This window comes from Oryctolagus cuniculus, chromosome 15 (genome assembly GCF_051225735.1).
Source record: "Oryctolagus cuniculus isolate XC-2025 breed Fujian yellow rabbit chromosome 15, ASM5122573v1, whole genome shotgun sequence".
NCBI lineage: Eukaryota > Metazoa > Chordata > Mammalia > Lagomorpha > Leporidae > Oryctolagus > Oryctolagus cuniculus.
The window spans coordinates 20,290,001-20,304,824 of NC_142881.1; the positions used below are offsets into that span (position 1 = coordinate 20,290,001).

The 14,824-nt window shown below is 42.8% G+C and overlaps 1 protein-coding gene across 15 annotated transcripts in view; it reads left to right on the forward strand.

Moving 5' to 3' along the window:
• XPNPEP1 (X-prolyl aminopeptidase 1) overlaps positions 1-14,824 on the forward strand; it is a 63,489-nt gene that overhangs the window by 7,681 nt on the left and 40,984 nt on the right. For 6 of the 15 annotated variants that reach the window (XM_070057254.2, XM_070057256.2, XM_051824159.3 and 3 more), the window contains 2 exons: positions 7,677-7,765; positions 14,161-14,285. In XM_070057254.2, coding sequence (XP_069913355.2) covers positions 7,677-7,765; positions 14,161-14,285 — 214 coding nt within the window. Of the gene's footprint in view, positions 1-7,676; positions 7,766-13,340; positions 13,470-14,160; positions 14,286-14,824 lie in introns of all 15 variants that reach the window. The other 9 variants (XM_089314055.1, XM_089314058.1, XM_089314059.1 and 6 more) reach the window with 2 other exon arrangements.

Consider the following 14,824-nt stretch of genomic DNA (forward strand, 5'->3'; position numbering starts at 1 on the left):
CAAGAAGTCTTTACCTATGCCAATGTCTTGTAGAGTTTCCCCCATGTTCTCTCATAATTTAATGGTATCTGGTCATAGATTTAGGTCTTTGATCCATGTTAAGTGGATTTTTTTGTGTAGGATGTAAGGTAAGGGTCTAATTTCATACTTTCGCACTGGGAGATCCAGTTTTTCCAGCGCCATTTGTTAAAGAAAACGTCCTTGTTCCATGGATTGGTTTCAGCTCCTTTATTAAAGATAAGTTGGCTGTAAATGCATGGATTGATGTCTGGAGTTTTCTATTCTGTTCCATTGGTCTATAATTTTGTTTTTGTGCCAGTACCAGGCTGTTTTTATTATAACTGCTCTGTAGTATGTCTTGAAATCAGGCATTGTGATGCTTCCAGCTTTGTTTTTGTTGTAAAAATTGCTTTAACTCTTCGGGTTTCTCGTGTTTCCATATGAATTTCAGCATAGTTTTCTTCGGATCTGCAAAGAATGTCATTTGATATTTTGATTGGGATTGCACTGAATCTGTAAATTGCTTTTGGTAATATGGACATTTTGATGATGTTGAGTCTTCCAATCCATGAACATGGAAGATTTTTCCATTTCTTAGTGTCATCTTCTATCTTTTTCTTTAAGGTTTTATAATTTTCATTGCAAAGATCTTTGACATCCTTGGTTAAATTTATGCCAAGGTATTTGATTGTTTTTGGAGCTATTGTTAATGGTACTGATCTTAAAAGTTCTTTCTCAGCCGTGACATTGTCTGTGTATACAAAGGCTATTGATTTTTGCGTGCTGATTTTTTGTAAAAGATTTATTTATTTATTTGAAAGAGTTACACAGAGAGAAGGAGAGGCAGAGAGAGAGAGGTTTTCCATCTGCTGGTTCACTCCCCAAATGAGAGGGGGGGAGGTCTTTCATCTGCTGGTTCACTCCCCAAATGGCTGCAACAGCTGGAGCTGTGCTGATCTGAAGCCAGGAGCCAGGAGCTGAGAGCTTTGCATGGTACAGTATTGTGGATTGACAATTTTTTTCACTTAAGACTTGGACTATATTTTACCATTCTCTCCTAGCCTTTAGGGTTTCTGATGAGAAGTTAGCTGCTTGAGGCTGGTGCTGTGGTGTAGTGAGTTAATCTGCCACCTGCAGTGCCAGCATCCCATATGGGCACTGGTTTGTGACTCGGCTGCTCCACTTCCAGTCCAGCTCTCTGTTATGGCCTGGGAAAACAGTAGAAGATGGCCCAAGTTCTTGGGCCCCTGCACCTGCATGGGAGACCTGGAAGAAGCTCCTGGCTCCTGGCTTCGGATTGGCGCAGCTCCAGCTGTTACAGCCAATTGGGGAATGAATCAGTGGATGGAAGACTTTTCTCTCTCTCTCTGCCTCTCTTTCTCTTTCTCTGTGTAACTCTGACTTTCAAATAAATAAATAAATCTTTAAAAAAAAAAAGTCAGTTGCTTTAATTGGAGAGCCTCTGGAAGTAATCTGGCGTTTCTCTCATGCACATTTTAGAATCTTCTCTTTATGTTTTATTGTGGAGAGTTTGATTACAATGTGTCATGGTGAAGATCTTTTCTTATCATGTCTATTAGGAGTTCTATGTGCTTCCTGTACTTGAACGTCCCTTTCTCCAAATTAGGGACCTTTTCTGTAATCATTTCACTGAAAAGGCCTTCTAATCTGTCCTCTCTTTCCACACCTTCAGAAACTCCTAAAACTTACATGTTGGGTCATTTGATAGTATCCCCTAAATCTCCAACATTGTTTTTCAGTTTGCTAATATATTTTTTTTAATTATTTTATTTGAAAGGCAGTGTTACAGAGAGGCAAAGGCAGAGAGAGAGAAGAGGGAGGTCTTCCACCTGTTGGTTCACTTCCCAAATGGCTGCAATGGCTGGAACTGAGCTGATCTGAAGCCAGGATCCAGGAGCTTCTTTTGGATTCCCAACATGGGTGCAGGGGCCCAAGGACTTGGGCCATCTTCTACTGCTTTCCCAGGCCACAGCAGAGAGCTGGATTGGAAGTGGAGCACCTGGGACTTGAACTGGTGTCTGTATGGGCTGCTGGCATTTCAGGTGGCAGCTTTACCTTCTATGCCATGGTGCTGGTCCCTAGTTTTCTAATTTCTTCTTTTTTTTTTTCTGACTGTAAAATTTTCAGATATTTGTCTTCTAACCTTGTATATTCTTTCTTCTGCCTCACCAAGTCTGTTTTTTTACAGCTTTTCACCACATTTTTATTTGATCTATTGAATTCTTCATTTCTAGTATTTCATTGTGATTTCTCTTTAAAATCTCAATTTCATGGGAAAAATTTTCATTCATGTCATGTATGGATTTCTTTAATTTGGATTTGCTTCTGATTATTACTAAGTAATCCTATGATCAATTTTTTGCATTCTTTTTCTGGCTTTTTAAAAAATCTCTTCATCTTCACATTCTAGCACTGAAGTGTCATTGGATTCCTTTGGGGGCATCATGTTATCTTCCTCATTCTTGTTTCTTGAATTGCTGCGTTTATTTTTAGGCATTTGTGGAGATATATTTTTCTTCTCCCCATGTGATGGCTTTTATCTTTGGTCTATGCCTCTGTGGCTTAGTGGAGTATTTGCTCTTTCTGTGGATATCCTGAGGTGTGTGCTGGTTGTGGCCAAGGAACTCTGGTGAGTGCTACAGGGTGAAGGGAGTATCCATGGTGATGCCCAAGTTGGGCGTGGTAAATCTCTTTTTTTCAATCAGAGGAGAGGTTTGATCAACTCTATTGACATAGTCTCACACTCACCTCCTCTCCTCTTAGGAGACTGATGCCTGGGTGCTAGTCCCAGTAGGTACAGTATTCATTCTAATTGTCATAAGAACCACACAAAGGATCCGTGCAGCCCTCAGTGTGAGCACGGATCCTGTAACAATGACCCTCACCAGGGAATCAGGGAGTCCCAAGCATGTGGAGCTTCCCACAGTGACTGCCCAAAGTCCCAGCTACACCCTGCACCCTCCCAAGCAGCCACAATGTTTTCAGTCCTAGCACACAAGGCTTCCAAAGTCACTAGCACCCAAGCCCCCTGTCCGTTCTCCTAGTTAGACTCACTGTGTCTCCTCTTGGCTGGTTGCTCATTGAGCAGACACAAGTTGGCACAGTTGTTCCCTATATTTATATGATGCCTGCCCTCTCTTGGCTGGTTATGGGGTGCTGGTGCCTGGCGTCTAGGGAGAGAGAAACGTGCCCCCCATTTTTTCCTTGTGGGATGGCAGGTACGCTGTATCCCACAGTGCTCCTAGCTGGCCTCATGCAAGGCTCCTACGCTCAGCTTTATCTCCAGTGGCTTGGGCTGCTGCAGACTGGTCTCATCTCACTCTCCAAGGCTAGTGCTGGGGCTCTTGGCTGCTGGGGTCCTGAGTTGTGCACATCCCCACCCTTCCCATAGTTCCACAGTATTCCTCTATTTGCATGGAGTTTCCTCTGGAGTTTTCTCCCTAACTCTTCCCTGAGATTGCACTCACTCCACTTTTTAAAAACTATCTTCCCCTAGACTAGAGCAGTAAGCTCCCTCCCTATTCCACCATCTTCCAGAAGCCCTCATATGGATTCTTTAGGATTTTTTTTTTTAAGATTTATTTTATTTGAAAGAGTTACAGAGAGAGGTAGAGACAGAAGAGAAAGGTCTTCCATCTGCTGGTTCACTACCCAGATGACTGCAACAGCCGGAGCTGCGCTGATCCGAAGCCAGGACCCAGGAGTTTCTTCCAGGTCTCCCACGCAGGCACAGGGACCCAAGGACTTGGGCCATCTTCCACTGCTATCCCAGACCATAGCAGAGAGCTGGATTGGAAGAGGAGCAGGTGGGACTAGAACCGGCGCCCATATAGGATGCCGGCTCTTCAGGCCAGGGCATTAACCCGCTGCACCACAGCGCCAGTCCCTAGGATGTTTTTTGTATTCAAGATAAATGTCATTTGCAAATAGAGATAGTTCCACTTATTTTCTAATCTAGATTCTTTTGTTTCATTTTCTTGCCTTTTTGTCCTGGATATAACCTTCAGTACAGTGTTGAATGGAGGTGATGAGAGCTGACATTCTTGTGTTACTGATTGTAGGAGAAAGATTTAGTCTTTCAACATTAAGGATGATGTTGGCTATGGCCTTTATAATAACCATTTGTCAGGTTGAAGAATCTCTCTTCTAGTTTGTTGAAGGGGCGTTGGATTTTTTCACATGCTTTTGCTATGTCTGTTGAAATGATCATGTGGTTTTTATTCTTTATTTATCTGATATATTACATTACTTGATTTTCATATGTTGAACCAACCTTGTATTCTTAGAATAAAGCTCACATGGTAATGGGTGTGATCCTTTTTATATTGTTGGTAGATTCATTTTGCTGTAATTTTGTTGATTGTGTTTGTTTTTATCAGAGATAGAGCGGTGTCTTACTTTTTATGAAGGAATATGTGGTTCCTCCAGTGAAGAACATCTCCTTCTGCTAAAACAGCTGCCATCTGAGAGCAGGCCTGGAGTGCTTGGTGAAAATGTCTGTCTTTTGCTTTTGGCCATGTGATAGATTGAGATAATGTGGATCTCTCTGCTTCTGCCAACACACAAAAATGTGGTTAAGATTTAATTAGTTACCTTTAAGTTCATTGCTGAGTAAAATTGAAATCCTTTCAGTGACCTACAGTGGGTTCTCTGATGCCTGTTTGACCTTATCTTCTACCACTTACATCCCCCTCCCCCAACACAAATCCATTGAATAGGCCTTTGTGCTTTCTGTTCTTTTCTGGAGTATTCTTCTAGAAAATCACATGTCTTCCACCCCCACTTTTTTTAGGTCTCTGACAAATGTCATCTGTTATCAGAGAGGCCTTCTTTGGTTATTCCATATGAAATAACATTACCTCCCTGACACTTTCTTCATTTTCCTGTGCTCTGCCTGTTTTCATGGAATGTATACGAATTAACTGATTGGATAATTGTTTTGTATCTGTTGCTTCTTTTTTTCTATTTTTCTCCTACCTTCCCACCCTACCCCATGTACACTTCTTGAAGTCAGGACTGTTGTCTATTTTGTTCACTTTGGTTTTTATATTAGGGTGTTGATTATGGAAGATTCTCAGTGAATATTTGTTGACCAAATGAACTTGAAAGAAAGGGAAGTCCTCATGTGTCAGGAATTTAGAGGGTCCTTAAAACTTGAATGGTACATGAGTAAGCTGAGCCTGGGAAATTATCAGACCGAGATAGAGGGCTTCTTGTCTGAGGTCCACGGCATTAAACTGTTCCCATATGGGGGACAGACAACTTGTGTGCATATCTTCTGGCTAAGAAATTGTTGTGAAAATTAGTATCAGAAGTAAATAACAGTGACAGTTAAGTGTGTACATACCAGGGCACATTCTCATAAATAAAGAATTTCTACTGAAGATAAGCTCTTTTAAAAAATGTCACTTAATTTTTTTAAAGATTTATTTATTTATTTGAAAGTCAGAATTACACACAGAGAGAAGGAGAGGCAGAGAGAGGTTTTCCATCCACTGGTTCATTCCCCTGTTGGCCGCAACGGCCAGAGCTGAGCTGATCCAAAGCCGGAAGCCAGGAGCTTCTTCCGGGTCTCCCACATGGGTGCAAGAGCCCAAGGACTTGGGCCATCCTCTGCTGCTTTCCCAGGCCATAGCAGAGAACTGGATTGGAAGTGGAGCAGCCGGGACTTGAACCAGCACCCATTGGGATGCTGGCACTGCAGGTGGTGGCTTTAACCACTATGCCACAGCGCTGGCCCCTTGCTTATTTTATTTTTTTTTTTTTGACAGGCAGAGTGGACAGTGAGAGAGAGACAGAGAGAGAAAGGTCTTCCTTTGCCGTTGGATCACCCTCCAATGGCCGCCGCTGCAGCCGGCGCACCGCGCTGATCCGATGGCAGGAGCCAGGATCCAGGTGCTTTTCCTGGTCTCCCATGGGGTGCAGGGCCCAAGCACCTGGGCCATCCTCCACTGCACTCCCTGGCCATAGCAGAGAGCTGGCCTGGAAGAGGGGCAACCGGGACAGAATCCGGCGCCCCAACTGGGACTAGAACCCGGTGTGCCGGCGCCGCAAGGTGGAGGATTAGCCTATTGAGCCACGGTGCCGGCTTCCTTGCTTATTTTTAATGTGCTTGAGTGGCAGTAAGACACAGAGACAGAAAGACACACACACACACATACACCCTTCTCCCATCCCGACATACACACACACACACCCACAAACCTCTCCCATCCCGACACACACATCCACACACACACACCCATATACCTCTCCCATCCCGATACACACCCCATCCCTGCTTCACTCAGATGCCTTCACCGACACACACACACACACACACACACACACACACACAGATGCCTTCACTGACACACACACACACACACACAGACACACAGATGCCTTCACCGGCACAAACCCTCCTCCCCCCCCCCCCCCATCCCGGCTTCACTCAGATGCCTTCAATGGCTGGGATGAAGCCAGGAGCTGGGAAACTAAAGTGAATGATCCAAATCTCCCACATGGGTGGCAGGAACCCAATTACTTGAGTCTTCAACCTATGCCTCCCAGGGTCTTCGTTAGCAGGAAACTAGAGTCAGGAGCCAGAAGTAAGTGTTAAACTCAGGTATTTTGTTATGTGATGTGGGTGTCTTAGCCTCAAGGTTAAATACCCACTTGTGAAAATAAGTTCTTAATAAGAGATAAAGTACACATGGAATGATTGCCTTTATGAGAAAGAAACAGCAAACCTAGCAAACATGAATGAGGATTACTATCTCAAGACTTTCTAATGGAAAGTCTGAAAGAAATTTATAAATAAAATAAGGGCATAAAATCTTTAAAACTCTTGGTGAAGAAATATGAGTAGAAATCAGAGTGAAAAGAATAGGATAGTACAGAGAATATGAAATTGTGAGAAAGTGCCAAATAGAACTTGTCCAAGCGGCTGGCACTGTGGTATAGTGGGTGAGGCTGCCACCTGCGGTGCCGGCATCCCATATGGTTGCTGGTTCAAGTCCTGGCTGCTCCATTTCTGATCCAGCTCTCTGCTGTGGCCTGGAGGGCAGTAGAAGATGGCTTAAGTCCTTGGGCCCCTGCACGCGCGTGGGAGACCCAGAAGAAGCTCTTGGCTCCTGGCTTTGGATTGGTGCAGTTCTGGCTGTTGTAGTCATTTGGGGAGTGAACCAGCAGATGGAAGACCTCTTTCTTCTCTCTCTGTGCCTTTGCCTCTCTGTAACTCCGCCTTTCAACTAAATAAAATAAATTGTTAAAAAAAAAAAAAAGAAAATCTTGTCAGGGTGCTTCAAAAAGTTACTGGAAAATGGAATCAAAAGATGAGTATTTTGGTGCAACAAGGTTTGAAATCCATGCATTGTTTTACTGTAATACATATTTTTCATAAGCATTTGAAGATCCCACATAATCTAGTTGTATAGATTAATCATTGCTGAGGAATATTCATGAACTGGAAGCTAGAATTGAGAAGGTTTGCCTGCTTGGAGACATTTTGCACCTGGACGTTTTAGCGGAAGCTTTTGTGCTGTCATGGTTATTGGGGTGAGAGTTCTCGTGACTCACCTAAGAAAACTGCTAAGTCAAGTTGATGTTGTGACTGAGTCTTGCCACGTTTACTGTGGTCAAAGTCTGCAACATCCTATTCTTCTCTTTTTAAGGGCTAATCACCAGGATTTTCAACTGCGAAATTTGAGGATAATTGAGCCTAACGAGGGGATACACTCAGAAGCCGCAGAAGTAGAAAAAGGTAATAACTGTGTGTTTAAATTAGATGGAACCTTTCAGAAGAAGTTTAGAACTGCTTATCTCAACCCTAAGTTGAATGAGAAGTGCGGGTAAGGAAGTAGTAACTGATCATGATTGGGAATGAGGGGGTGGTGTCTGGTGACTAAAAACCATTTTGTTCTTTGGTTCCCTGGGTGGGTGGTTACTGTTTCTGTATAATTACCATTTTTTAAGGTAATAAGTAGAGAACTAAAATTTTAGGTGTTTCTCATTCTTATAGGGCTATGGTCATGGTGGTGGAGATAGGGTATTAATGAAAATATACTGTCCTAGTTTTTTTTAAACTTATCTTCTGTCACTATTACAGTCTTTCATTGATTACCTTTGAAGTTAGCTTTCAACTTTCTTCAGATTAGGAAGTGAGAAAAAACTTATAGTGCTTTAAATTGGTGTACATTTAGGAATATCTTTCTGGGAAAAACTCCTGTGACCAACCCTTCTCCCTAGAACTTGTTCTGGTGGAGTTGCCAGAAACCAGAGTTCTGAGAAGTGGTGAGTTTGTTTCTGTCCCATATAAACCAGTGTTTTTCCATGGACTATCCAGGAGAAACAGTGTTTCCTTGTAGCTGACTGAAAAATGGACCCCTTGAGGCACATGAGAAACTGTAACTATCTAATTGCTTTGGAGGATCAGTGCTATTATTGCATGCAATTTTGGTTCTCTTTTGTTAAAAAAAATAGATGTATTCAATACCTTTTGGGCTATTTTAGAAGGTGAGAGAGGAAGGAGGAAGAAGGAGTGGGAAAAAGAGCAAGTAAACAAAGGGAAAATGGTATAATAAGCACATTTATAGTTGGAAGAGGATTTCTCTTCCTTTTCATTGTATACAAGGAAGTAGAAGTTCAGGAGCTTCAGCTGTGTGGGGGTGTAGATCCCCGCTGGAAACTGGAGCCGGGTTGTTTGATTCTGTTGCTCCTCAATATGGTGTCATAGAGCGTGGACTGGAGAGTTGGGTGGGCCTGGTTCCCAGTGGTGTGACTGGCTTGGGTGACTACTAAGCTCCTTTTTAATTCCTTTTCTGTGTAAAATGGAAATCGCGAAACCTCCCTTGGAGGATTATTGTGAGAATACACCACTGATATATGGAAAGCACAGAGAAAGAAACTACTACCTGTAAAGTTCTTGATTCTGGAAGAACAGCTGTGCACGTGTTAGGATGGTGAAAGTGAAGTAAACCAGTGCCCCAGGCCCTAAAACAAGGTGTGTAGGAATCCCAGCTGGTGTTTAGCTCCAGATAAAATGATTTTTTGAGCTTCTAAAGTATATTAGATGCTGGGCATTGTGCCTTCACATGCATTATCATGTTTAATTCTCCTTGCCACCCAATGAGGTAAACGTGATGTGCTTTTCGTGTTCAAGCAGTGAAAAGTCTTGTTTGTGATCAAGGCTGAAGATTTGGGAGCTTATTGCTAAAAGCAGACTCATTTAAGCAAGGCTCACTTTTATGTGAGTCATTCTCTTTAAGACATGATTTAAAAATACCTGACAGTGTATGGGCTAATTTTACATCGTGGGCCAGGCCTGTTTTTCTTGGCTTCTTACTTCCCTGCACATTATGCTTAGCGTTTGGCTGCTTCTAACGTTTCTGAAAAGCAGTAGGATGGGATGAACAGACATTGTAATATGGCCTTTTCTGAGATACTAGCTTTCTTCTTTCACTGAAGATTCATTACTGTTTGTTACATTGAGTCTGAAAAGATCATAGACATAAAGTTGTTACATTCACTCGACCATCTGAGTGAGTACATGTATGTGTTAGGTGCTGGGTTAGATACATGGATACAGAAATGATGGGATGCCTCCAGGTGGGGAAAGCAGCGTACATGCCTGTTAAACTATTTATCACTTTGCATTTGTTGTTAGCTCTGTACTGAACTATAATATTTGCAGATACATAATTTTTGCTATGTGACAGGTATAGTTTCTAAGTGTTTTATATCAGTAACTCAATTATCATAAAAATTACCCTGGAGTGAACATGTAGTCTAGCAGTTAAGATGCTGGTGATGATACCTCTATGCTGTATTAGATTGTCTGGGTTCGATACCTGGCTCTGGCTTCTACTCTATCTTCCTGCCAGTGTAGGTCCTGGAGGGCAGTGGTGATGATTCAGTTAATGTGCTCCCTGCCACCCCCATGGGAGACCTGGATTGAGCTCCTGGCTCCCAGTCCTGATCATTTCGTGCATTTGGGGAGTGAACCATTGAATGGAAACTCTCTCTCTTAAACAAACAAATAATAGTAACAACAACAACAAGATTCACTAGCCGTGAATTTTACTTCCTCTATCCTGGTTACCTTTCCAGCTGCTGCCCCCTCAGTGGCTGGGATTCACATTTGTGCCACTTTTATCTTTCCCTCAGCTCCACCTGCTCACCCATTCAGTCATTTCCAAGGCATTTTGTGCTTGTGTTCACTTCTGCCCCAGCTGTCATTGCCCATTGCCAGTGGTAGCAGCTCTTAACGCCGCAGCCCATTGCCTCAGCCTTTGCTTGTGTTCCTCCCTCTGTACTTTCAGTGTTGCTGACACTGCTCCTTGCCAATCCTAACTGCTGTTTATAGTGTTGGGAGTTTCATCACATCTGGTAGAGGTGATAAAGAAGTAGATGCATTTGACCAAGGGCATCAACCAAATAAGGTAGACATGAAAGATGAGGAGGAAGGAAGAGGAAGTATCAAGAGTGGTCACGGGGCAGGTAGAGTTGTGGAGGGAAGTGTGAAGATTCCATTGAGTAGGGCCGATGATTCTAAGGAGGCCTAATATGCCAGGCAAGAGGAGGAATGTGATGATGAGACAGGGAGGGTGATGAAGTTTAGAACATAGTTGCAAGGAGGCAGATTATCCTGCCCAGGAAGCAGGAGGATATCTGACTAGGCTACTTGGTCTTTGATGGTTTTCAGCTTTTTTTTTTTTTTTAAATATTTATTTATTTATTTGAGAGGCAGACTTACAGACTGAGAGGGAGAGACAGAGAAAGAGGTCTTCCATCTGAAGCCAGGAGCCAGGAGCTTCTTCTAAGTCTTCCATGTGGGTACAGAGGCCCAAGTGCTTGGGCCATCTTCCACTGCTTTCCCAGGCCATAGCAGAGAGCGGAATTGAAAGTAGAGCAGCTGGGACTCCAACTGGTGCCCATATAGGATGCCAGCGCCACAGGCAGAGGCTTAACCTACTGTGCCACAGTGCTGGCCCCGGTTTCAGTTTGTTACTCAGGATTTTCTGGTTGTCATTGATTATGTTGACTTTATTGATGAAATTCATGACTGATAATGTTGATGCACTGCAGTTATGCTATAAAAACACACAGTCAATGCCATACCAGTAAAGTCCTTAAGTCAGAATGTATCCAAATGGATGCTAAATTCCATAAGGAAATTAATGGTCTTGGAAGAAAGTATACTGGACTCTGTCATATATTTGCTTTTAAAATTCCAGATGCCCAGGCTGTAGTCCAGGGCAATTAAATCACAAATTATCCAGTTCTTTATATGCAGCTGAAGTTGAAATACTGCTCTGAAGGAAGTCTTCATTTTTGCTTCATTTCCATTTCAATGCTGACTTACTCAGAAATATGGTTTGGAAACTTGATAAATATATTCTGAAGCTCCTAAAAATATCAGTGAAATTTTCAGATGTTGGTAATCTTATGAGGTCACAATAAGCTTCATTTTGAACCCAGTGGAGGTATAGACATACTAACTTAGATCACACCTGATGTTTCTGATTCCTCTTTTTCTGGTAGGTGAGAAATTATAGGCTCAGTACATCAGACATAAAGGATGTTCCTTTGAGCAGTGTTCAGAGGTAGCTGTAATGCAAGAAACAAGGACATGTGTGAATCCTGAGTAGGACAGTTTCCAGTGACTCTTCCTTTGAGTACTTCTGTCTTTTCAAGACCTCTGACCCCTTGCTACAGTTGATGAATGGGGTACTTTTTCAGTGAGTGTCAAGGTCAATATAGTTCTTCATAGAGGAATCTAGTGGAAGTAACCATAATAGCTGAGGTTATGAATGATCAAGGTACTGGTTATGATGAAGAGGAAGAAGCAATGAAAATGTTAAAAGAAAAGAACCAGAAAAAGATTCATACTCAGCAGGGGGATAAGCCACAGTTAGTCAGGGTGTCAGTTCTTGAAGATAACCTGAGTATGATTGCCTCAGTGTAATACATCGTGCTTTAGAATATTTTTGCTAAGTAAAATGTCTTTTGTTTAAAAAATGAGTTGGCAAAATATTAAACACTGCTCATGAGGTTATGGAGCAACAGGAAGTCTCATTCATTCCTTATAGAAGTGCTGGTTCTCCCTCCAAATGCCCACAACAGCTATGGCAGGGCCAGGCACCAGACCAGGAGGCTGGAACTCAACCCAGGCCTCCCACATGGATGGCAGGGACCCAAGTATGTGTACATTAGCTGGAAGCTGGATCAGAAGCAGAGTAGTCCGCTCTCGAACCAGGTACTCTGATACAGTGGCATCTTTACTGTGCTGTACGCCTGCCCCAAGAAAAGGTGTTTTTGAAGAACCTCCTCAAGTGGTTAATCAGCTTGCATCATCTGTACCTTTAACACATAGAAATAGCTCTTTGGACTCACTAGGAGGCAATGCTGTTTTGGTTTTGACCACAGTTTGATCATCGTGGAACTGAAAATCTGCAATCAGAAATGCTCCAAAGTGGGAAGCTTTTTGAACAATCTACATGATACCCTCAAAATTTTGGATTTTGGGGCATTTTGACTTTTAGATTAGGAATAGTTAACCAGTTTTCTATGCAAATATTCTAAGATTGAAAAAATGAAATCTGAGCTACTTCTGATCCCAAGTATTTTTGATGAGGGATATTCAACCTGTACTGACATATTTGTAAAAGCAGGTGTTTCTAGTAGGACTACATTTAATACTTCTGATGCCAACCATTTCAGATAAGAGATATTCAGTACATATATTTTTTTTGGTAAAAGTTTGGATCATGTTTAACGTTTCTTTTGAATGAGTTCTGTATTTCTATTCCTATTTGGTATTTTCTAGAGCTGGTAAATCCAGCTCTGGTTTTAGTGGAATGATAGGCTTCTCTGGGTCTCTGGTTCTTCTTGGGACTCACTTTAAAAACCCTGGCTCTAATCCACCCCCAGCACAGTTTTAGAGAGGAGAACACAGTGTGCTGAGGCGCTGGTCCCTTTCCCCCTGAGGCCACACAGCTAGTTTAGCAGGTCTTCACTAGAGTCCAAGACTTAAGGCTTTTGACTCCTAGGAGATTGACCTTTCTCTTCTAAATCTGTGGTTGGCTATTTAACAAAAGATATTTATAAAAAAAATGTTTTTTTTTAAAGCAGTAAAACTTAAAAAATCAGAACAACATAAAAGAAGAACAAAATAATCACAACAAACTTACCCACCCAAAGGTGACCACTATTAATTAGTACTTGGGTGATTTCCTTCTAGAAACCTCTCTCTGCATAAACACATATCCAATGTGAAATAAGGGAGAATGATCTGTGTGTGTTGTATTAGTATCTTTTTTTTTTTTTTTTTTTGACAGGCAGGGTGGACAGTGAGAGAGAGAGACAGAGAGAAAGGTCTTCCTTTTGCCGTTGGTTCACCCTCCAATGGCCGCCACCACCCGTGCGCTGCGGCCGCCTCACCGTGCTGATCCGAAGGCAGGAGCCAGGTACTTCTCCTGGTCTCCCATGGGGTGCAGGGCCCAAGCACTTGGGCCATCCTCCACTGCACTCCCTGGCCACAGCAGAGAGCTGGCCTGGAAGGGGGGCAACCAGGACAGAATCCGGCGCCCCGATCAGGACTAGAACCCGGTGTGCCGGCACCGCAGGCAGAGGATTAGCCTATTGAGCCGCGGCGCCGGCCTAGTATCTGTTTTTAATTCCCCACCAGTGTCATCTGTATCTTTCCAAGTCAAATATAAGTTTATGTTTTTTTTTTTTTGGGGGGGGGCATTTGAAATTTTTAATGGTTGCATAGTGTATCATTGTATGCATTGTAGTTTATTTAACTAGTCATGTATTTTTCCCCATTATTTTACTAATGGAAGCAAAGATAAGTCCTGCATTTTTGTGCACTTGTTTAATTATCTCCTTAGAATAAAGTCCTAAAAGTAGAAAAGGTAACCAGTCAATTTGAAACCGAGTATTAGTTGCTAAAATTTTCTTGCCATATAATAGCTGTCTGGAAGTAGTACTTAAGAACTGTACTTCATTAGCATCACTGGCAGCTTTGAACTTGGTCTAGTGGTGGGGTGGTCACTTTGAAGATGCAGCAAGGGGTGGGCAGAATGTGGCTTGTGAACGGGTCATTGGATTGCAGGGAACAGCCTGGTGATGAAACAAACTCTCCTTTTGTTGCAGATAGCAGAATGGCTCCAAAGGTGACTTCAGAGCTGCTTCGGCAGCTGAGACAAGCCATGAGGAACTCTGAGTACGTGACAGAACCAATCCAGGCCTATATCATCCCATCAGGCGATGCCCACCAGGTACTTAGTGGACATAGGTGGTGAGGAAACTCCTCAGCCTCTCCTCTGTTTTTAGTCTTTCCCTCCAGGATTAATGTGTTTGTAGAGTTCTAGCTGTCAACCTATAAGCAAGCATGTCTTCCTGGACTTGATACGGGGACTTGTGTCCGGTGGGCCCTCTTCACTCTTCACCAAGTGCTTGTAGAGGCCCTGGCTTCCTATTTTCCAATGCATCTAGCCAGCTTTGAGTAAATTTTAAGAATTAGTGGGAAAATTAAGGGGCAGACCTCCTAGACTTCTCTGTTGCTGATACCGTCTATCCCATCTCCTCCACTACAGCCTGTCATTGGCATAATTGTCTGCCCTTCTGCCCATCTATATTGCCCTATCCTTCGGGCCTGGCCAGAAGAACAGCCAGAAAGTTGTCATGGTTTTCTGCTCTAGCTGGTATTAGGGATGATCCTGAATTCCTCTGACACCAACCGTCATCCTTGGATAGAAGCAACTTAGCAGGTGTCCTTTCCTTGGAGAACAGTAGCTACTGAAATTGGGAAGAGTTG